At 35.7% G+C, this 25503-nt stretch overlaps 2 protein-coding genes and 1 long non-coding RNA gene across 3 annotated transcripts in view; 2 read left to right on the top strand and 1 right to left on the bottom strand.

The window, feature by feature from the left end:
* Positions 1-15707, bottom strand: part of LOC113236976 (ferredoxin-dependent glutamate synthase 1-like) — a 43183-nt gene extending 27476 nt beyond the window's left edge. Inside the window, exons 1-2 of the mRNA XM_026473204.1 lie at positions 15527-15707; positions 2890-2999 (exon numbers count right to left, since the gene is read on the bottom strand). Of these exons, the coding sequence (XP_026328989.1) occupies positions 2890-2997 (108 nt within the window). The 5' untranslated portion in view covers positions 2998-2999; positions 15527-15707. The remainder of the gene's footprint in view (positions 1-2889; positions 3000-15526) is intronic.
* Positions 1618-2671, top strand: LOC113236977. The gene is made up of 2 exons (XR_003311001.1): positions 1618-1867; positions 2372-2671. It is a non-coding gene; the product is annotated as an uncharacterized LOC113236977 (long non-coding RNA).
* Positions 15708-17778: 2071 nt separating the features above from the next.
* LOC113236500 (decaprenyl-diphosphate synthase subunit 2) overlaps positions 17779-25503 on the top strand; it is a 31796-nt gene continuing 24071 nt past the window's right edge. Inside the window, exons 1-3 of the mRNA XM_026472606.1 lie at positions 17779-18117; positions 21427-21558; positions 22936-23127. Coding sequence (XP_026328391.1) covers positions 17816-18117; positions 21427-21558; positions 22936-23127 — 626 coding nt within the window. The 5' untranslated portion in view covers positions 17779-17815. The remainder of the gene's footprint in view (positions 18118-21426; positions 21559-22935; positions 23128-25503) is intronic.

Below are 25503 nucleotides of genomic sequence, written 5' to 3' on the forward strand. Positions count from 1 at the left end.
TAGACAATAATTATATAAAGTATAGGTAAAAACAAAGTGAAACAGATTTTACTGTCTGTAAAATTTAAGTTATAAATTTCACTACTTACATATGTAGTTGCAAACTTCGTAAATGCCACAATTCAATATGAAAAAAGGATCTCATGATAAATTGCCAAGTAAATTGATTTGTGATTTTATGAAGTCAGTGACAGCCAGTTTAGTTTTATTAATTGCAGTATCTGTCATTGTTTTGTAAAAAAAAAGTACTAAAATACGTTCTCATTAATGTGCTGAGATACCACCAGAGAGAATGTTAATTTATTAAAACATAACAGTAAGACATTATGGGACCGGTATGTTAATTACCCAAACTTTATGAAAAACCGATGGCTATGCAGAATAACAGCTTATATCTCAGAAAATCATAGTTCATGACGTAGTAGAGCTCCTTGTAAAAGAGGTCGTTCAGAGAAGTACTGCCACCTTACCTGTTTCAACCGCCAAGCAGTAATATGAGCATTACTGTGTTCCGGTTTTATAGGGTAAGGGTGCGCAGGGACAGGCGCAGTAGCAGAGCCTCTCAGACCTTTGTGATATAAAGTTCCGAGTAGCACTACAACTGTTATGGACAGGCGTGTAGCTTACCACCAGGCACACTTGACATTATAAAAAAAGAAAAAAGGTAGGTGGTCTATTTCGCGCTCGAAATTGGCAAAATCACAATTTGATACTGGCCCACAATTATCACACGGTTATTCTACCAAAGGAAAGCTTGTGTGTCTTATTTGCCATAGAATTGTGCTACATTCTGAATAAAGTCGTGTAAGAAGACAAAAGATGAACTAATTTGGTTTGGGTTACTATTTTTGAATTCTGTGGGTGGCATTTCCCTAACGACGTGCCATTTACCCTACTGAGAATACCCACATATACAAAAAATGTATGTTTCCTTCCGGCAACATCGAAGTGTGAAAAACAACAAAGTGGAACGTTTCTTTTTTTAGAGGTAAAATAAGGGCGCATTTGACCTCCATCTCACCTGATGCAAAGTGACGACGGAGCATGCATACCTATATAATGCCTATGCACTATATGTATAATCTCTATTCAAACACATACATATTATTAAAAGAAGGGTTCGCTTGTGAAGAATACCTAGAAGACTGAAAATTAAAGTCGGAATCATGTTATGTAATCATAAACTTAGATGTTTATATGTCGGTAAAGTGTTGGTAAAAACTCCGTGCTTTGTCATTTGCTATAATTTTAAACGACATAAGAACTCTACTCTTTTTAACCGAACTCAAAGGAGTTCTCAACTCGGCTGTGTTTTTTTGTATGTACGCGATAACTCCAGTATTTGTGAACCGATTTTGATGACTCTTTTTTTGTTAGAAAGAGGGTACCTCAGATGTGGTCCTATTTAAATTTGAAGAGAATATTCCACCTGTAAGGGTGGCAAACTAGGGGATGAATGACTTTTGAGGTTGGTTTTTTCAGTACTCTGTACTGTTTCATAAAATGATATATTGTCTATTATGGTCATTTCAAAATTAATAGTTTAGCGCGCATTTTCAAAATAGGCGGGAAAGTTTTAAGTTAATAAAATATATAACAATAAGGGAAATATATTGTAACGAAAAAACGTTACATACCTCTTTTTTTACGTAATCGGTTAATCGAGCGCTAATGCGAACGCGTGGATTCTCTGCGGCTCGCATATAAAAGGAGTTGCGACGGCGTCCGCGCCACATTTCTCACGAGCCGGCATCGCCTACGCGCGCTCCTAAATATTTAAATTGCAAATATAAATCCGCATTTCGGCAACTACGACAATTGCTTTTGAAATTAACAACTTGTGAGTATAAGAAGTTCCCGTATTCGGGTGAGTATTCCAATACCACACCACTTATTTTCGTAATTCGCTAATTTTGTAAAATGGCGGTCGCGGAATGTGCATTCGTTAACTACGCGGTTCCTGTACATCCATAGGTCGAACAAATACGTTCCCTTACGGCTGGCAGCAACAATCCAGCAGCCAGTTATTTAATTTTGTCGAATCCGCGTAATTAACGAAGGCACATGCGATGCCACGCGGTTTTACGTGACTTGACCTTTTAAACTTTCCTTTTAGTCAACGTGTCATTTCACAATTGTATTTATTTCGTTTTATTTAGCTTTGTTCTTGCTTGTGGGTGCCTTCTGCCTACCCACAAGTACTTAACCTTTGTTATTTTTCATTTTAAATTCCGTTGTGATTTTCTCCCGGCAGCAGGATTAATACGTAAGCGTTCCCTCATTGGGTAAAGCATTCCTTAAGCTGCCGGGACGGAATCGCAACGGGCGCGTGCACAGCAGCGCAGTATACCCGCACTGTAACATGTTACAGGAACTCCGTTAGGGTTTAAAACCCTCGGCCACTACGTGGCCAACATCATCTACAAGCGACGCGCGTCGTGCCTGGCAGCCGCAGTTCCGGGTTCACTTCCCGTCGGAGTCCTCCTTCAACATCTTCCGTCTCCGACACGACAAGGCGCCGGCTATCTACATTCCAGCCGGCCTTTACCCAGGGGAGTGCATAACCCCGGGAGTGCTAACGATCCGTACCTTTAGGCCGGAGCCCACGTATTCATAAATTTTTATGTACCCTGGGATTCATTTCTCTTTTTAATTAAATCAGTTAACCGCCCTACCTTCTTTTATTTTCACCCTTATTAGGGAAAGGTAGGGAACCCAGGTTACAATATTCCCGTTGTTAGACAGGTCTCTAAAAACTGGGTATAGGTATCTCTTTTCGTGTAAAATGAGTAATCGAAAAGTCGCGTCCTTAATGTTTGTTTATGAGAATTAAATTTTAAAGACTTTTGGATAAAGGTGAATTTCGATTCCAATGCTTATAATACTCACTTTATGAGTACGTTTCCCGTCGATAGCAACAACAAAACCAACTCCGCAGGCCTCGTGCTCGTTCTGAGGGTCGTACAAGCCTTGCTTGCCCGGCCCTTCCCACTCCATACCTAAAATAAACAAAAAAATATTTTGTAGAAATTAATTCCTTGCAATGCCGCAACATAGCGAAAGTTCCAATCTCTGTATGTCCCAAAGTCTGTTATATGGGCATGTCATAAAAAAAGAATAGGAGACGATAGTTAGTGATGGACGATTGCCAGCCAAACAGAAGTAATTTTCAATTAACTGCAGAAATGGACAATAGATATTTAGCACACAAACAATAAGCCATTCCGGTTCAAATCTGCCATTAGGAAGCTTTTATTAACAAATATTATTAATCGATCGACGGAATTTTGCAGTTGTGACTATACACCCTCCTTGCTTTTGTGATTTTACTTTTATTTTTAATATTAATGTATCTTATAATATTTTCATTCTATGTTGGTACTGAAGTTGGTTGTTTTTGTTGTTTATAAAAACTAGTAGTATACTGGATTATGTAAGAAATTTATGAATGTACATTCAATGTACCAAAACTAAATGTAAACCATCTCTCTTTGTGTTCTACATTAATATTTTATAAGCTTATTGTAATATACTTAGTTATTGTAATAGATAGACTATAGAATAGTTACTTTAGTGTGTGCTTTATTATTATTATTGTTATTTTTAGGCAACACACTGACGGACGTAATACATACCCATAGTGCAGGGGATCCTAGCTTGGGAGCTAAACGCACCTCTGTGCCTATTTTTATGCGTTTTGCAATAAAGATATTATTATTATTACATTAAATTCTTCAGAGTTTGACGTACAGTGGTTTCGCATAACATAGTTGAATATCATAGTGGTTTGTAATGTGATATGCAATAAACAATTGAAATTGAAATGGTGGGTGATCATCACGACATTCAATAAATTTATATTATAATTAAAAGTGATTTATAAATTATTGCTTAGTGGTAATTATTACGTTAGTTGTCGCCAGTACATATCTTTAATGTACAAATCTGTACATATCTATAATGTACAAATTTGTCTATCCAACATAAACTTATTTTAAACATTAGTGGAAACTGTTTTGGCTAGTACGAGTATATAGTGCTACCAGCCTTTTATCCCATCAACACCGAAACACGGAAATAGATATGATCGTGGCAGTACTTCCCAGAAAGAACTGCTACAAAAAAAATCTAGATTTGATATCACCTACACTAAGGGTCGTATTCCAGAACTGTACTCAATGCTCAAGTCAGGATTTGAGCAGACTTGATTATGATTTCAAACACTGGAAAAACGACTCTAATGGCAAGGACTTGAATATGATTTCTAGTGCTTTAAATCATACTCAAGTCCTGACTTGAGCATTGAGTAGAGTTCTAGAATACGACCCTAAGTTATTTAGGTATAATAGAACCTTAGCTAAGGATGTGTCCTGTGGCTGTGATTTCTCTTACCGGTACACTCAGAACACAGCAGGGCTTGTTTTTGCAAGGGAAACTTTAGAGTGGTGCAAATCACCTTCTATACTAAACTTTGCCTTCAAATCTATGCAAATTACAATAAAGCAGTTTCAAATGTAAACACGTTTTGTATAATACCAAGTGGCGGGACGAACAAGTCGTGCGCCTGGTGGTAAGCGACAGGCCTATCTATAACAGTTGCAGTGCCACTCAAAGCTTTGAATCGCAAAGACCGTGGGGGTACTGCCACTGCGCCCGTCACCCTGAGACATAAGTTGATAAGTCCCATGTGTCTGTAATTTCACCAGAACCCTTACGCTTTTAGAAGCGTAACGCAGTAATGCACATTACTGCTTGTCGGCAGATATAGGTAAGGTGCTCTACTGCTACTAATTTTTTTTTAGTTTTTAAAAGCAAGATTTTTCCAGTACAATGTATTTATGCTTATTATAAAATAAAGAATGTGTACTCAGAGAAAAACCCAATTCTAAATTACACTACATTTAAAACGCTTACCTAACAGCAAAAATATGTATTAAACTAAACATGATGTTATCTTTCTAATGTAAGTACAATTGTAATAAATGAAAGACGTTGCAAACATAATATGATTGCAAAGTGTGTTGTGTAGCATTAAAAATCACAAATTGCATTAAAAATTTAAAGATTACAAAACGGGAACTTGACATATTTAATCATATTTGAGTATATAAATTGCTTAATTTAAATATGTAATATTTGCATTTATACTTTCAATGTCAATAGGTAATGTATTAGCAGAGAATAAAGAATAGAGAACGGTCACTCTCCGCCCCTCCCTAGTTTTAGATACCGCACCACGTCCTGCATATTGCCGGTCACATTGATTGAACGACAACAAGGCTGCCGGCTAGCCGTTTTCGCGCGAAGACGGCTTTGATATTTGAATATAGTTCATTTATTCATTACGAAACTTGTACGTTCATATAAAACATCATTTTACGTTACTATTTATAATGGTCGTGAATTGTGCTGTGTACAGTTATCATCATTTTCCGAAAGATGAAACGAAGTAAGTAAAAAAAACTGTCTGAGACTCATTCAGTTATTGTTTTCTTCATTTATTTACATGCAGAGTAATATATGTACATATGTATAAAAAAATACAGATTTATTATATCAATATAATGAGACGCCATCAAATACCTACTCGTATTGCCGATAAATATTACGTAGGTAGTGAATATATCTAATAATTAACCAAACTTAGATAAGCAATTTCAAATACCTTGGTTACCTTATTTATGTCCGAAATATAACATTTTAAGTGCTTTTAATATATTTTTGAAATAAATCTTCAATATTACTCTAGTTAGTAAATTAATGAATAATATAATAATATATCGACATAAATATGTAATAAACAAGTATAATTATTAGGATTCTATTAATAGAATCATGGATAACAGATTTGCGTCAGAATTTTCGCTATGTTGCCGCTCTGACCACGTAACGTAATAGTGCGAGAAAGTGATGGGTGACGCTGTCACTTCACGCACACATTTGCGCGTGTGCAGATAGCGCCTTGCTGTATATAGTAGTAGTAGGTAAATAATTTTCGACCGTTGTATGGAGTGTCCGGGGTGTGGTATTAGGCATTTTTTAAATTATTGTATCTTATATCTAACACATTTATAGCTGTGCATTTTTGTGAGATTGGTGTGCTGTGCATAATTATAATCACCGGAACCCCGAATAGACAAAGTAAAGTTGATGCTCAAAAATATCTGATTTATTTATTTATCCCACACTAGCATAAAACAAATGCACATAAGGTTGAATTTACAAAGTGCAGGTAAAACGTATTAAAGATAAGATAACTTGGCTCCGTGGTCTTCCGTGACCGAACGGTTACCATGCCGTTCTGCCACGCAGAGGTCTCGGGTTCAATTCCCGGACCGGGAGAAATATTTGTATGGCCTACATTCATTTCTCTCGTGATTTTGGGTGGGATTTGTGTTTATCTATGTGTGTGTCCATGGCACCCGCGATTAGGGTTTCCCTAGTGCGGGGCTAAGTTGAGTTCATCACATTTGCAAGGAAAAAGATACATATTCTATGAATAAATATCGCTTCACAACACAACATTTACGGATTTTTTAAACATATTACCAGCTATTCTTCCATACACAGAAAAAAAGGAATCCTACTAATAAGAAAGAGCAATTTCTCAAAATATTTGCTAATTCTGAAAAATATTTATTAAACGTAATAAAATATTTTCATTACAAAAATACTGCTTATCTTTTTCTAATACAATTTTACTCTTAACTTTATTCTAACTTTTAGACAAATACGTTCACTTCAAGATTTTATTTCATTTCTAATCAATTAATTGGACATTACTTACATCAAGAAATTTTTACCTCTTACATCAAATTTAAATAATTTTAAATGAATTCAAAATTTCTTGGGTGTATTTTAAGAAAATATATTCTCAAACAAAAACAGAAGTAGTTTGCTATTCAGATTAATATTCTAAATTCTAGAGTATATTTTTAAAGCAACATTTCGTTGCGTTTTCATAGTCAATGTTGTCGTGACATGTCGCCGAAGGCGCACGCGGTAACGATTACTTTTACTTGTGCTTGTAATCATAAAAATCATAAACAGTCATTTATCCAAAGAAACAATACGTAGTATCTCTAGTTTGTTAGGGTGATATTTGTAAGGAATTTGGTTTCAGCATGAAATCAAACTACACTTGTAACAAGCACAACTTTAACATGCAATTAGTTCCATCACGCCACTGCTAGATGGCATTAGTTGTACTCTGAAACGCGCTATCATTTTGTTAACTTCAATAGTATAAGTCATCTCATATATTTTGAATTGTTAGTGCTTTCTGCCGCTGTAGCATCTGTACAGCACTGAATGGTATTCAATTATTTGAGAAGATTCAGTCCTGTTTTTTTGCTACTTTAAGGTTTGGCACTGAACTGTGTGCTTTTCCATGCTGTTTGGTCCGTGACTCTGCAAATTTACCCTCTTTGATATTAGAAAACATAAATCTTCAGTCAAATAATTAAGTACCTCTGAACTTTTCATTCTTTCCCCCCCCCCCCCCCCCCCCCAATCGGACATTTCTAATAACTAAAAAATATTTTGTTGAATCTAGAGTAGCTTTGTGACTTGAAGTAAATTAATTTGCTCTTTGATAAAATATTTCTGTCTTATAACTAAAATACACTTTTGAGACGTTTTTTTTACTATTATCAAGTAATTATTCTCTAGCGTCTATGGAGAGAGGATCGTTTTGTTGGATTTAATAGATTTGTCTTCATAAAAAGAATTTTGTCCTTTTTTAAGTAATCTGTTTTTACCGAGAAGATAATACAACTAATTATCGACCTATCGCAATCACCTCCATACTCTGTAAGATTATGGAGCGCGTATTGAACAGCCGTCTCCTTGGATACCTCGAAGATAACGATCTCCTCAGTGATAGGCAGTATGGTTTTCGCCGTGGTCGATCTACTGGGGATCTTCTTGCGTATGTCAAACATTTATGGAGCGAGGCTGTCGAGAAACGCGGTGAATCGCTTGCCGTGTCTCTCGACATATCAAAGGCCTTTGATAGGGTTTGGCATGATAGCCTGTTAAACACGCTTCCAGCTTACGGAATTCCTGTTGGCTTTTGCACATGGATAGGCGATTTTCTGAAGGATAGGTCAATCTGTGTAGTTGTAGATGGTTACTCGTCTGATCTTCATGGTATAAGTGCTGGTGTACCTCAGGGATCTGTCCTCTCCGCCACTCTATTCTTGCTGCATATCAGCGACCTGCTGCTGACGCCCAGTATCTTTGGGTACGCAGACGACAGCACTGTGGTAGAGAGTTATGTACCAGACGCCCTAGACAACAGGGAAGAGATCCGGTGTAAGCGAGAGGCGATGGTCACCCGGTTGAACCTGAGTCTGAAAGCTGGTTCCGACTGTGGAGATGCTAACAGGGTTAGGTTTAATGCGGCTAAAACACAGGCGTGTCTTTTCACATCAAAAAGGAATCCCCTACACCTTACTCGGACTTTCCGAGATGTATCCGTGCCGATAAGGGACCACCTTGAGCTACTTGGTCTGGACTTATCATCCAACCTCAACTTTGGGCGATAATTAGCGTGCTTAGCAAAAATTGGCAGAAAACTAGGCATACTTTACAAGGTCAGGCGGCACTTGACACCTGAACAGCTTTTAAATCTGTATAAAGTACAAGTTCGATCCTGTATGGAGTACTGCTGCCACCTTTGGGATGGCTCTGCCCATTACCAGTTACCTGTCTTGGACTCGGTGGAGCGAAAAGCAAAGAGACTTCTTAACAATAATTCTCTTGTGGAGTCGAAGCTTCAAAATCTCGACCATCGCAGAAAAGTAGCCTGCTTGTCAGTTTTCTATCGGATACATTTCGGGGAGTGTGCGCAGGAACTTTTCAATTTGGTTCCGCCATCACCGTTCCTCCTTCGGTCGACTAGATATTCCACCTATTCGCACTAAACGCTTTGTTTCGTCCTTTCTGATGCGTACGGCAAAAGAATGGAATGCTCTATGTATTCCCCGACATCTGTATTTCCCGAAAAGTACAATTTAGGGCTATTCAAGGCTAGAGTGAATAGGCATTTTTTACGCAACCGCGTCTCATCGTCGCTTAACATCAGGAGAGATTGTGGCCAAACGTGTGTATATCATATATTAAAAAAAAACTAATGAGTGTGTGTGCGTTATTTAGAGAAATGTGTGCTTCTTGGTAACCCCGGGCAAGCGTACTATTTTCCGTCTCCATCTCGTCACTGTTTTGTCTATTTCATCTTCTATCTAGCTTAAGAGTCGATACTACCTCACCTCGAATCCAAATTTTTCCCGTACTGAATCGGTTGAATTGCGTGGGTCGAGCATCAGGAACACTGGCTATATTTCACAATTTATTTTTCTTTACAAACGAAGTTATGGTCATTTGAAAAACGTATATATCGTATAGTACACGTGTTCCATTTAGTTGATATTAAAAAAAATCATTGGTATATTAAATACAGCAGTTTTCTTGTAAAATTTCGAAGTACGTTTGTTTTTTTTTCAATCGTGAAAATTTTTATGAATCGTTTTTACACACCGTATACCAATCAGTGTATATCTTCAATTTTACTATATATATTTTTCCCAAAGTAATTGATTCAACACTTTCACTGTTATGCGGAATCAATCAATCAGCCTATTGCAGTCTACTGCTGGACATAAGCCTCTCCAAGTGTACGCCATAGTGCCCGATCACCCGTTTTCCACATCCAACCACTACCCGCGACCTACTTCAGATCAACGGTCCATCTTGCAGGGGGACGTCGTACGTTACGTTTGCCGAGACGTGGTCTCCACTCGAGAACCCGTCTACTCCATCGCTCATCGGTTCTGCGACAAATGTGGCTAGCCCACTACCACTTCAGCTTGCTACACTTCTGGACGATGTCCACAACTTTAGTCTTATACTTCGTTCCGGACTTTGTCCCGTAACGAGATACCCAGCATAGACCTTTCCATGCGGAATCAACCAAAGCCATTTGAGGTTGTATCGACTCAATGTCTCAAGTAAGTAGAAAAAACGTAAATGAAAGTGAAGTTTCAATATCTTTTATCTGAATAAAGCGTCAAGCAGTTGTGATGATAGATATATTTACAGTAAGTTGTATGTGAAACATACACAGTTCCATGCTGATTTAGAACCAAAGGAAAAACATAGAAGGTATCGGCTGCTTATAATCCCGCGCAAGTTGTAAAAGTAGACTGAGGGATTGGGTTTAATAGAGTCCTATAGTATAAGTAGGCGACAAGCTGGCAACCTGTCACTATGGTGCACTAAGTTACACAAGATTGTATATGCCAATGTGGCTTTAGTTGCACTGTGTCACTTAAAGCTCTGCCTACCCTGTGAGTATATGTTTGTATGTGAAAAATACATACAACGGAAAAAAGGAAAGTGAAGTTTCAATAACCTTTAATTATATAATTGAAAGTAGGTCAGGATCTTAGAACTAAAGATCTGAGATCTCTGACCACACTCACCGGCAAACATGTGTGGTGATAGATATATGTATATTTCCAGTAGTTTGTATGTGATACAAGTTGTTCTGCTTCTATATGTATAATGATAATGTAAGATGGTTAAGTATTTACAATAATGGAACATTTGCACAACTAATAATAATAACGCACACTCTCAACATAGCCCCGCACTAGGGAAAACCTGTGTCGCGGGTGCCATGGACACACACATAGACAACCACAAATTACACCCAAAGTCACGAGAGAAGTAAATGTAGGCCATACACATATTTCTCCCAGCCTGGGAATCGAACCCGGGACCTCTGGATGGCAGTCCGGCATGGTAACCGTTCGGCCACAGAGGCAGTTAAAAACTGTGACCATTGTATTATAGAAACAATATCTTATCACTAGAATAGTGATAAGATTTCCATTAATTAAGGTGACCTTAAAGATTTATTTGTAGATTTATTGTAGATAGATTGTAAAGATTATTTGTACAAAATTACAGCAGGGTTATTGGACATATTTGATGAGTATAGGTATTACACAATAGATAATCATGTTTACTATAACATTAAAAGTACAATAAACTTTAAAGTTAGATAATTAAGGGTAGTATTTAACCACTCACCAAAAAAGTAAGTTTTTTCACAACCAAATATACCACTTCCCCAACAAAAGTATTGATTGCATATCAAAATACATAAAAAAAAAATTAATTTAGCATTATGTACTAAAATTAAAGCACAACATTTTATCGCAATGCATATCTAACATCTAAAAACATATCACATATTTCTGGCATACAACAAATGTATGACAACAAATTTATGGGAAAAAAATATACCTACTTCACTAAAAGGGTACATCAGTCTCTTGCAATGAGACACCATTTTATTTGACATAATGGTCTAATTGTAAAATTTGTCCATAACAAGATCAACAAAAAAAATTGGAATTACACACAAACAATGCAAACAAAGTCTAATGCGTGAAAATCTTAATATTTTTTTGTATTTGCAAGTAAAGGTACAATTTAGTTCCAATATTATGAATTGCTTACAAGAAAATCACCCACAAAGCTTAAAATAAAAAAGCAGAAAATAATAAAAAAATAAATAAATAAACTTCTATTAATCTTTGCCCAGCAGTGTGACATAATAGGTTAATAAAAAAAAACTTTTATTTAATTATTAATGCGGGTCTTGCTTTCGCAAGACGTCCACGCTTCCTTTTCTGCCCGATTCGAGTATTTTTGGAGTCTGCTGGTAGTACCACATACACGAGCCTGATCGCGAGCCCTATAATATGACTGTTTGCATTTATAGTTTTTGAAAAAATAAGAGTAGTTTCATTTGCACAGAGTTCTAGCTTGTGCTTTACTTGGGCATATTGTACCAGACTCATGGTTGTATGCGAAAGAGATAAAAGGTCTCGATTATTTTCAGTAAATCAGATGACATTTTTGAAATAATGTTATGCAATATGTGTTATTCATTGTATCATAAACACAGACATATATCTTATGTCTGTGATCATAAATATATTTGTTGTACGTTGTAGTCATTGTACAAACGAAGATAATTTGTGGAGCAACTTTTGAGAAAAATTACGGTAATTTTGTTAAAAAAATTGTTATTTCATTTGGAGTTAATTTAAATTGATGTGCAATAAGTATTTTTGTTATATAAACCATATTTTTGTTAATAAATGAACACTTTCGTCGTACAATGAGAAATTAAGAGACGTCTAGTTTTGATACATGTTTTAAAATTATTTTTGATACTAGTTTTGTTAGACATTTATTTGTAGTGAAATATTTTTTTAGAGTGAAAGTTATTTGAACAATGAACATAATTTTATAGGTATCAAGTTTTCTGATATGCACTTAAATATTTCCCGATAATTAGTGCACAATTATGGAACAAACTCACTTCAGAGATCCGACATTCTAAATCACTTATGGTATGGTCTTGGTCTGCAACTTAGTCTGCATATTTGTTAGTGCAAGCTTAAATAAGTATACCAATATACTACATGAACGTATATAATATGGTTATTTATTATTTGATAATATTATAATAATGTAAGTTTTTATTAATGCATTTATATTTTTACCATTGGCACACTACATCTCCCTCTCTGTATAGTTCTCCTCTGCGTCAAAGATTGTCTGGAAGAGATAGCTTTCAGCGATAAGCCTTTGCCCACACTAATCCTAAGTTGTCTATGTCTAAAATGTATTTTTGGTTCTTTTTTTGTGTGCGAGCAATAAAGTGTATATATATCTATCTAAAATTTACAACAATACCCTTCTGTCATAGCTAACATTAGACCAATTTTCAGGGCATTACTTTTCAGTTTGTTCCTTTACATGTTGAGCTGTTGCTCATGTCGAATTCGTTCTATGTTTCTGCCTTTGTGGCGGGTCCCGAGCCGAGAGAATTATTTGTATGGCCTGTAGAGTGTAATTTGTGGTTACACACACATAGACGTGTCCATGGCACCTGCGATACAGGGTTTCGCTAGTCTTCCCACACACGGTATGAGTGTGTGCATCAAAAAACAGTTCACGGGCAATTAATTGGCCTAAAACGCGTCATTATATAAAAAAAAATTAAACATTTTTTTACTCAAAACTTGTAGACAATGATGAGTACTCTACTATATACTAGTATTGTTGTTCTTTAAATTCTTTCAATTAAGGAAAAGGCAAAGATTTAAAACCAACCTAAGCCAAGTCTTGGTGAATTTTTCTTTTTGCTAGTTTTAGGTTGACAGGCATTCAGTCCTACAGCCATTAAGGCTCATCTTTGAATATTCTCTTTCGAAAGCTGAGGAAGATTGGAAATTTCATTCAGTTAACACAAAATTGTCAGGTATGGCATTTACTGAAGATAGAGCCATGTCAACCTGAGTTCAAATTTTATCTATGTAACACACATTTTGTAATAATAAGCCTGCAGATCTGCAACACCTAAATTCAAAATTTAATACGTAAGATAGTAGTCTCTAACAAGCTACCCCCATAAAACTTGTTGAATAGCAGAACCTACTAAAACCCATAAAATTACTTAACAGAATATGTGACACAGGCATAATCTTAAAAGCGCACAGCCAATAATTAAAAAGAAGAAGGTTTAACGTCTCTTTGGTTAATTTGTCATTTAGTTATAAGGTTCCAAGTAACAACAAATAATAAATATACTTTAAAATATAATTCCGATTTTTACCAATACTTCAAGCAGTAGATATAGAGTGGATAAAACTTCTCTCTGAATCCCAAAGGCACAAAAAATCAGAACAAAATTGCATAATTACAGTTACAAAACTTTTTTACACTGTTGTCAAATAAATGCTAGTCACACATAAAAACTATATGAACAAAATTGATTCATACAAACACACATAAATAATGCGTGTGCATTTGTTATACAAACACTGTATTTTTATGTAGATCTATTACACAAGCAGTGAAATTACACAGACTGAAAAATAATGAGTATATATCAAATTTAGTTGCAATACTGTAAAAATTGCTATATTATGTTTAAATTAGTTATATATGTTTAGTCATATCAATATGTTAAAGACGTTCACCTGTAAAATCGTGAATTTGGGCTTTCAATTTTTTACATAGGAGGAAGCGAAATATAATACAATAATGTTGTGTATTATGTCAATATACTTTATAATCTTTTCTTTATATTCTTTATAATAATAAATAATAAATATATTTTTTATAATTTTTATAATTTATTTAACTGCCTCTGTGGCCGAACGGTTACCATGCCGGACTGCCACGCAGAGGTGCCAGGTTCGGTTCCCGGGCCGGGAGAAATATTTGTATGGCCTACATTTATTTCTCTCGTGAGTTTGGGTGTAATTTGTGGTTGTCTATGTTTGTCCATGGCACCCACGACACAGGGTTTCCCTAGTGCAGGGCTATGTTGTGTGTGTGCGTTATTATTATTATTATTAATCTGATACAGTACAATGCCCAATTTATTCTTGATGAACTGATAAGTACGGATTTCAGTTAAAATGTTGGATTTCTGTTTAAGATTTAAAGGGCTTATTATACACATTGTCCATCGAACATTCTTTATTTTTTTATCATAAGGGGCCAGGCAAACAAGTTGTGCGCCTGGTGGTAAGCCTGTCCATAGCAATTACAGTGCCATCCAGAGCTTTAAATCGCAAATACCTGAGGGGCACTGTCACTGCACCCTTCACCCCGAGACTTTCAGTTCACAAGTCTTATGTGCCAGTAATTTGATCATAACATAATGTATAGGTAAAAAAAAATTGTTATTTTTCTTATTTTCAAATACAGAATTACTACTACTTACTATTTATTGATTATTTAGGGTAGTATTTGTAGCCAAAATGATTAAATTTTTTTCTCTCAGTAGCCATTTAAGATCATTCCAATAGACTTCCTGTAATCAAGGCAGCTTAGACATTTAGATTGCCTATAGAACATTATGAGAAAAAAATACTCTGCCACTGCAAAAAAGCTATGAAATAATCTTAGCTTTAAAAGTAAAAGCAATGGGTATTCCATCATAAAACCAGTTCTATTGGTGTATGGAAAATTTGGACGAAATTTTCCATTGACTTCACACTTAATGCTTGAGATGCGGTACTGTAGCTAAGTTTTTTTCTTTTCAAATTGTTAATTTAAGTAATGCGAAATGTCTGACTAATTTAGGAAAGCCTTTGAGCTTAACCCATTATAAACTATTATTAGCGGTAAACAAACCATCATCATCATGTGTAAGGTACGGTCAGCGGCATCCAAGGACGTACACTGTGTTTTGATAAATTATTAGGATACAATTTCCTGTACGGTACCAATCGTTCTCAAGACGCATTATCAGCACGGAAACTGTGGTACATTATGTCATTAAGAATCAATTCATGTGGGAAACGCAGACTCGCGCAGCTCTACAGTCTGCACCACGTTTGCACACGTGTTACCGAACCGCCAATGTCGTCTGCTATGGAGAACTAAATGCAGACAGTAAAAATAAATAAAAAATCCAGTAATATCTCACCTCAGAGTAAGTTCGATAGATTAACAAAACTGTGTCTAGCGACAACACTATGAATAGTCGGCACTTTCACAGACAAGTGTTATCAGAAAGCAACAAGAGAATAGCAAAAAAATCTGAAAGGACTTCGAACACTGAAAATATTCCGGCAAGACGTAGTGACTCCCCAATAGTCGACTACAACGGCCGGCAATGCGCGAATGACTGACAAATGAACGACATCGCTTCGAACAAGCGAATGGAAATTAATCGAATGAAATGAATGGTTAAATATTCGAATTCTGATTGGTGAATACAAAAATTTAATGTTGCCAATATAAGAACCTAATACTTTCACATTCTGCATCGTTACGTTTTGAAAACATTAAATAAAATGTATTTTAACATTAAAATAATATTTTATGTTGGTTTATCTGATAGGTACAAGTTTATTTAGGAAGAATTTCACTATTATTAACAATTATACTTATACTTAGAATACAGGCATATTACAACCTTTGATGATTGAGAACTTAACAATGCTATGTACAAAATACCTAACGAAGTGTATAATATATATATATATATATATTTTATCTCTATCAAAAGGTCTTTACCATTCAGTTTTTTCGATTAATGTGCAGTATAGTTTATTAATTATTATTTTCTTTGGGGATAAACCATAGTTATGGACGCGTAATCGCATTAAGCCGGTCAGAAAAAACTTTATTTCCATGAACGTAAGAGCGAAAAAGATGTTATGCATTTCGCATCTGTTTGTACGAACGCGACTTGACAAAGGTTGGCGACGAATCTACTTATTGCGAACTTCTGATCGCGTCTGTACGAATGCCGACGACGACTGATCATGTTTAGAGACAATTAGCGAGGAGCCCGTACATCTGCGTCGGCGGCGAATCGGCTTAATACGACTAGTATACGTCTTAACCCCTTAATTAAAAGACCTACACCTAGCAGTCTAACGTGCCTAAGTTGTTGATGATGATGACGATGATAGTTTTATTAGTTCGAGCAGTGGGACACATAAATGGGTTTATGATGATGATGATGAAAAAAATGATGATTTATTAATTTTTAATGATAATAAATATATTTGCAATAAATATCAATTTTGAATGGATGCGATGCAAATAGTCTACAATAAATATAAGGATGCAATATTGAAATAAGAAATACACACACACAATAGAGAATACTTACTAATTAATATTCTCTATACTGCACCTTAAATATGCTTGTAAACTTGTTAAATAACCGAACCACTGTCTTTCATAACACAGGTTAGCCTAGCTTGAAAGTCAGGGGACAGATAACCTTGAGTCAATTACTAACAAGCCAAACATGGTAAACTAGCTCTTATTTAGTTATAATACACCATTACTTGTAAAAGGCTTAAATTAAATAAATTATTATTATTATTATTATGAGTCCAATATGAGCATGGATTGTGATTTAAAAAAATTCTCCCTTTTGACTTATTACCAATGCTCGGAAAAAATAAATTTCTTAAATTCTTCTAGCAAATGTCGCCGTTCCGTCAATATGCGGTATTTAAAGCTAGGAAGGAGCCGAAAGTGCCCAATCTCGTTAGTTTATTATTCTCTTTTGGTGAAAAGCCAGTTGTTTACTGCATTTTTTGCATGGCATCATTATAATTACTTTAAAATCCAACTTCGACTTCCTAGGTCAGTAGTTTTGTCCCACGTTGCAGTAAAACCATTTCCGGGAATCCGGAATTCGAAACAGTAATTAATTAATATTTAGTGGTTTTAACAACTCTATGTTGCTCCTTGTAGTTGTATCTATGCATGTATCTATTATATGTGGAACACCTTTTTCCGACCAATGCTTACTACAAAGTACTAAATAAAAAAATAATTACGACAAAATTTATAAAATGGCAACCTTTTACAGCAGATTGCTGTCACTCTAAAGGATTTCATTCATTTGCTTCGTACTATCCCCTCAATAATCATTCGGCTATCCGCTGATCTGTCATTTTAATATCAGTCTGTGATTTTAGCGCGAAAGAAGTGGTGGTCAAACAAAATTGAAGTTTTTGTTTTACAAAACTTTTAATTTTTACGTAAATTACGTAAAGTGTAGAATTTGCAACGAGTTACAAAAAAACTTAACGTTTGTTTTAAATTCTTGTTTCCATTTATTGTGTTCTATAAGTGCTTTGCATTTCCAATTCTGCCAAAATAGTGATCGCTGAAGTGGTTAATATTTTCAGGCTTTCGCAATTGTAGTTTGTTTAAGTTTTTGCGTGTTGTAAACAGAAAAACGAAGATGAGTTTGAGCAGGTTGAGGTGTTTAGCAAGATGCGACTTAGTGAAAGCTTGCCCATCAGTAGCGGTGTTGAAACTGCGAGGACCTTGTTCGGAGTTGAGCACAAGCAGTACGCAATTCGGTGTTGCTCAACACAACGCGAAACCGGACTGGAATCGTGCCGTGAGCGAGGCAGAGAAGATCGTTGGATACCCTACTTCGTTTTTAAGCCTACGCTGGGTTTTGAGCGACGAAATCGCAAACGTCGCCTTACATTTGAGGAAATTAGTAGGCAGCAATCATCCTGTGCTGAAAACTGCTAAGTAAGTGGTTGTGTTTTGTTTTATATATTATATTGTGTACCTATATGTTATATTACCGACAAAAGTACATAATCAGTACGAGCCTTGAACGTCTGAAAGATTTTCATTAGTACGAAAAATGTTTGCTATGACTAGGACCCCCCTGAAAACGCGATTAAAAAGAAATGTATTATACTATTTTTTTCATATTTTTTATTTAGACATTTCTTTCAGGCCAAATGACCATATAATATATACCTTAAGGACTAACATATATACAATATAATATGACAAAATAAACTAAATAACTAATCTACACACCCGTATTGCACTTGTGGGCGATGTGTGGCGCAATTTGGTGTCAGGTAACCGGCCACGGAATCGCCGATATATATGTCACCCTTCAGCCAAATATTTATACTTAATCCACTAAAATATATGGCACTGCCGTGTTGTTAGCGGTTTTTGAGTTTTTGTTAATAGTTTAAATTGTTCAAATTGACATTGACAATTGATTCTAATCGCTGTTTAAAAATGTTGCACTATTGATGTTGTTAGTCTTGTGATTGTATCACCGCTTTTCGAGAATAGTGACCCAAGCCAATATAGCTTATTTTTAACTTATTCTAATTTAGTATACTTGTGATGAAGTAAATTGTACTGTGAATAAGTCACCAAGCTTTTTGTCGGCTTTGCTTTGTGTTTTTGAGACAGGCCACTATTGTGGAAAGAAAGAAGTACATATTACATTAGTCCTATTATTAGAATCCTATGTTTTTCAAATCACGGTACCGTCATTAAGCCAATATTTGTAATAACATTAAAATGCTAGGTAAAAAAGAAAGATGAATATATTGGCACAGTAAGAATTTATTTATTTTGTTACTTTTTTATATTTTGATTTTTTTAAATTTCTTGTCTTACACCCTGTCTAACCATACTGTGTGTACTTCATTTACTTGCCTATGTAATGCATACAACTTGTTCAAGGCTTTCAATAATAATTATGCTAAATTACATGGTCTGTATTACGTGTCTGTATATAACTACTTGGTTACCAAATCGAGTTTTAACTAAGTATAAAGAAATGTTTATGTAAATATCATTTAAATATCTGGGAACTGCAAGGATTAAGTTCAAAAATTCTAAACTTCATATTATTATATCTACATATTCGTACACATATTACTACGTAGGTAAGGAATTTACACTTGATATCGCAAATTGATTAAATATTTCACTGATACGTGAGACTCCCTGGAGAAGAATGAGTATGTTGAAATTACAGTCATATGGGACTTTTCTTTCTTTTCTATCTTTGCGATTTAAAGCTTTTTTTATGACACTAACTGACGAACAAGTCGTGCGCCTAATGGTAAGCGTCACGCCTGTCCATAACAGTTGCAGTGTCACTCAGAGCTTTAAAGCACGACTTGTTCGTTCCGTTACCTGTTATTATAAGAAAAATACTCTAAGATCCCTACGCTTCTTGTAATTTTCATAACCTCACCCGCATTTGTATAAAAAAATCTTTAATATTAATAAAAAAAATTATACATGAAAATATCATCCAAATATAAAATAATTATGTAGGTACTTTAGTATCAATTAAAGTAAGATTGAAGAAAACAATTGAATGTAGGTTACACCACTTTTACACCATATTGGAGAAACAAAAAAAAGTTTAATTTGTCACATTCCCAAAAATGTTACTTTCCTAATTACATAACTTTATTAGTCAAGGTACTACTAGTCCATTTAATAATTACCAAAACTTTCACTGTAATTTCTTAATTAGCTTCTCTTCAAACAATGTAATGGGGTTTTTCAACAAATTCTATAACACACAAAGACCAATCATATGCAACGTGTTTCATAATAGCACAGTATACACGCAATCAAATACATAATGCCTATGTGCTTGATCATTGAAGCATTCAGTTGTAATTTGTTGTAGCCAGGAAGGTGCATGCTTATTAATGAATGAACAAAAAGGCTATATGAAGTCTTTAGAATTGAAAATCTCTAGGTGGTATATTTATTTGAGTGTACGTGTACTTATTGATGTTTCATATTGTACAACTTACACTAAGGCTCATATTATATTGCGCGGAATGGAATGGATCCGAAGTTTTGTAACGATATTGTACATAGCGTAATGAACTTTATTGTCATTGTGTAACGTACAAACTAGATACAAGCCAAAATCTTTCATCAAAATCACAATCCGTTCCGCCGCAATGTACATTGAGCCTAAAAGTAACAATAACTAAACATGTAAGCCGTAGTCAATAAGGGTTGAGTCAATCACCGCCCAAAAGCAAGAGCTGCGGAATTTCAATCACAGAGCTTCGGGCGGTGAACGTCTCCAAGTAGTAACCAATATACGTAGGTAGTTTATTGATATCCTGAACAGAATTTTAAGAAATGGTCTCACACATCATAACATTGTAACAATCAAAAGTGCTTGTATCACATAAAAGAAAGAAGATAACCATAATATTAACCTTAGAGCTAAGTCCAAACTCATGGTATCACAATTTCGTTTAACCAAGGTTAAGCGACTAACTGTTCGGACTCTGTTATTGTGAATTATATACGTTTTTACAATAAGATTCCGGAGCATATATTAAGGTTATCATTTCGTAAGCTGAAAAAAGTACATTAAAAATATTTTCATTGAAAAGTCATGTTACAAAATTGAAGACGTGTTAGATAAAGATGTATGGAAAAACGACATGGCTCTAGATTCCACACAAATTTGATTCAAAGTGTAATCCATAGTTAAGTTTATTTGAAAAGAGCAATCCCTAGAGTTTCTTGCTCGTTCTTCTGAGGGAAGTCAGCGTAGTGAACGAGCAGTAGCTTAAATGTGACGTTTTCAAGTGTAAATTTATTTTACCTTTTGAATAAATGATTCTTTGACTTTGACTTTGAAATGAAAGTCGTAAAAATAACATGAAGTACATTAAAAAAACACATGTACCTATGTGAAATTTTGTAACTCTCCTATTTAAAAGCATAAAAACTTAGAGCCTAATTTCCTTCGTAGAATTTTTAAACCTGTTTCCTGAAATGTTGCCATTTTGCAGATGTGAAAGTGTGCAGTGTGTTACTCGGACACTTTGTGTAAAAAGGTTTACACAAAGTGTGCAAGTAAATTTAGAACAAAAATAAGAGTCACAGTACAAAATTTTTGGTTTTTGTAGTGCAAAAGTTGTTAAATTTTTTTTTAAGTTGTTGGACGAGAACACTCTTCAAAATTATTTTAAAGATATAGTAAGTCGTTACATTAATGTCTAGTTTAAAAATAAATGATTACCATCACAGGAACCTAATCTACAATGGCAAGAACAACATGCAAGCTTGGGGCCTCATCGTGCTGCTCATATCGAAAGCGGCGGGCCACAGCTCTGAGATCCCAGATATGGAACAGGATAAGGCTGCTGGAGTGTTGCACAGGTAACATCGCTTCTATAACACCATTGTATTTTTGATGTTTTATTCAAATTACGATGTTATTGTGTAGCAGGTATTTCATACGAATAGCGGGGTCCAGACACATTTCTGTGACGAGATCGAAGATTACAACACTCGTAAATGTAAGGCTTCACGAAATCGTGTTTCAAAGGAAAGCGGCTACCTACATTGTTATAAAGTTTAGGAAAGTAATTTGCGTTATTAACATAACGTTATGTGTCGAACGTAATGTAACGTTATTTTTAGCAGCAGTAGAGTTCTGCCACCTTACCTATTTCTGCCGCCAATCAGTAATGTTAACATTACTGCGTTCCGGTTTTGAAGAGTAAGGGTGCTGGTGAAATTACAGGCACATGGGACTTGTCAACTTACGTCTCAGGGTGATGGGCGCAGTGGAAGTGCCACTCAGTTCTTTACGAGTTAAAGCTCTGAGTGGCACTGCAACTGTTATGGACTGGCGTATAGCTTACCATCAGGTGCACAACTTGCTCCCGTTACTTGATATTCTAAAAAAAACCCTTCAAAGGCCAACTATATTATTCATCTTATTGATATAGACACAAAAATCTAGGTCAACCTAGGTACAGTCGAGAGCATATCAAGTTTGATACTTTGGGTTTTGGACCGTTCTTATCGTAAGCGTAGCGCCGCCCTTGCGCTAGCCCATGTAGTGCCCGAGTACAATCAGTCCAGTCCCGGGATCACACGATACTCACATTTGGGCTCATTCGGGTTCCGTTGCAACTTTAAACCAAGCCGGGGTTCAGACACTACAAACCCTGCCCTGGTGCCCTCTAGTGGGCACGCGCTCAGAATGGAGTGCTTATAGTTACCTATATTTTATATATTTACATTTTCCCCAGTAATCGGAAATTCGGGTGCAAATCGTGCAATTATGAATGATGTTGGAAGGCAATACCGTTTTGTTACTTTCTTGCGTGCTTTCTTACTTTCGCCTGTTTACTTTTCTCGCGCCGCGGGCGACGTAGGCATACAGTTGACTTTAAATCTTAGGTATGAAATTTGACATACTCTTGACCATGTACATTTGTTATAAGTCATTTTCTGCATATCTGTTGCTTTCGAATGACTATGCATATTTTCTTGAAGCTTCGAGATGATGTGTCGAGAGTCCCCGGTTGCGGTTAATAGTATTTTTGTACTAGAAATTTTTTGTAGGCATACTGTGTACGGTTGTTTAGGCCCTTTGAAAAGAGTATCTAACTTATCTCTGCTAAGGGGAATTGAGGGAAATAATATTGTATATGGAAAGTTACGAACGGCTACGATTTCTCTGAATATTATCCCCCTTTTAAATAAAGTGGACGCCTTCACTCATGTCCTAACATTTCCTTACAGCCAACGCGCCCTAGCAGAAGTAACAGAAATGATCCGCACATCGCATCTTGTTCACAAAGGCTTGGTGAACATGAACTCGCGCCAGCTGTCTATGGACGTGGACCCTGGAGACATGCTGTTCGGCAACAAGATCGCGCTGCTCAGTGGTGACTATTTGCTGGCTAACGCTTGTTCTGAGCTGGCTAACTTGAGGTAAATATAACTTAGATAATAAAATATGTTTTAATAACAATAGTGGTCCTTGTGAAAGAGTTTGTCCAGGGAAGTACTGCCACCGTGCCTATTTCTGCTGCCAAACATTGAAAGGTGCTGGTGAAGCTACAGTCTCATTGGACTTGTCGACTTTGGGGTCGAAACACAAAACTGCGATGCGACGTCGCAGAATTGTACGAGCTCGTGAGACGCGTTAATTTTCTTTGTGTTTTTATTCCTATACTTTCTTACCAATAACATGAGTGTAACACTCTTTTTACGAACCATGCCGTTACCTAGTTTAAAAGATACATTCAGTACGGTTAATGACAAGGAATGGTTACCCGAACCGTGGCTGTGAGATGCCTTTAGAGATAAACAATTCGCGTCGCAAAGTCCTGCGTTGTGAATTCGCAGTTTTATGTTTGGACCTTTATGTGGCACTTGAGATCTTTGCGATTTACCACGTTCACAATCCCTCATATAAATGCCGAAATCAAACCCCTAAAATCTACCGGCATTTGTGTGAAATAGTTGGTTTTGAGTGTTACTCTCACATTTTAATATCTACAACAAAGTAAGTTATTTTTGAAAAATTACACGTATAAAAGATTACCAAATTCATAAGTTTAAAAATATCTAACCAAAATATTTAACACTGAAGTAGTGTATCCATAGGTAAGCGTGAACTTATGGTTGAACCAAATTTGCGACTCCAAGTGGAGTCATGGACAGTGAACTTATTAAAGCTTACCATCAGGCCAACGACTTGTTCGTTCCGTCCCAACACTTCAAATAACAGAAAAAGCGACTATGGGACTTCTATTATTAGGTTTTTTTTGATATCAAGTGACGAGACTAACAAGTTGTGGGTCTGGTAGAAAGCGACACGACTGTCCATTACAGTTGCAGTGCCACTCAGAGCTTTAAACGCAAAGTTATGAGGGGCACCGCCATTGCGTCTACTAAAAAGCAGTAGCAGATACGAAGAGCTCGATTCTCCGTTTGCTAACATAAACATAGTGTCTAAAAAATTAATATGTTGTCACAACACGGCAGAAAGTAGGTAGTTTTTAGTGCATTAACACTAAAATTATTACAAACAATTATGCCTCCGTCTACGCACTAAAGCAGTGTCAAAACCAACAAAGAACATGAATGATGGATGATTATGAAATTATATGAATGATAATGAAAGAACATGCCATGTCACTATCAATAACTATCAACATCACATTTGAAATTCAAATTCCAGTTCATATTTGTAATATGGTGATATTCTGCGAAACGTAATGTTTAATGGACTTGCAACTGGATACCTATACCGGTTTTGATACATTCAAAATTTCATAACACCTTTTGAATTGAGTAATTATGTAATTTGAGCCGTTACTTGGTGTAGATGTGCGGTTGGTGAAAGCTGGTGACCATAATGCGTGCCAATTTTGTTTAAATATCAAGTTTAGCTTATTATGTGCATATCGCAAGTTCAAAAAGATATCGTCTCTTAAGAGGGAGCAGAGAAAAAATTCCTAATCTTCGATTTGATTTTAGAGGGGTAGATACATTCACTTTAAAGTTAAAAATAAAATATTGTATGAGTAACTACACGATATATTCAAGCATAGACATTTAATCAGAAACATAAAACAATAAAGTTTCCTCGATAGATAAAAATTACGAAATGACCTCTAATTTTCACATTTTTTCGATTTATACTCGAAATGCTACAGGTTATTAGGACAAAAATTAGATAATTATATGTATGTATAATTACATGATCGACAACTGTCACTACGGATTTTTTTAATCCCTTTAGTTTTAGTGTTATTCCGCTAAAACGAATTTGGTACTTTTAATGCGCAAAATTCAACATCTCCTGTTGCATGTCACGCGAACTTCAGGCATATATTTGTGTCACAAATTTGGGCGGAGCCAACGTCAAAACCTTTTTGGCATGCTCCCTCTTAACGAAAGTCTCCTTTTTTCAAATTGAAACTTATTTACAGAAATTTTAAACGCTATGTTCCAATACTTTAGGTACTTTTTTGTTTAGTGACGGTATTGATTAGCTTTGACATGTGATGTGTATACAGGCTTGCCAGACGGTCAGGAAATCCGGTATTGTCCCGGAACTTTTCGTCTTGTCCCGTGTCCAGTAATTAGACTTTACTGTCCTGGATTCTCTTAAAGCATGGTAGAAAACAATGTTACGGCCATGTTATGACTGTATGCTATGAAATTAGTAGCTGGCCATCTGACAAATTAGTTTTAGTTTCCCTTACCTTAATACAATTGTCCCAGAAATGATAAGTCAGTAGGCAATCCTATATCTATACCACCTTTCCTAATCCATATTTAAAGTAAATAAATATC

This window comes from Hyposmocoma kahamanoa, unplaced genomic scaffold (genome assembly GCF_003589595.1).
Source record: "Hyposmocoma kahamanoa isolate Upper Pololo Valley unplaced genomic scaffold, ASM358959v1 92, whole genome shotgun sequence".
Taxonomy (NCBI): Eukaryota; Metazoa; Arthropoda; class Insecta; order Lepidoptera; family Cosmopterigidae; genus Hyposmocoma; species Hyposmocoma kahamanoa.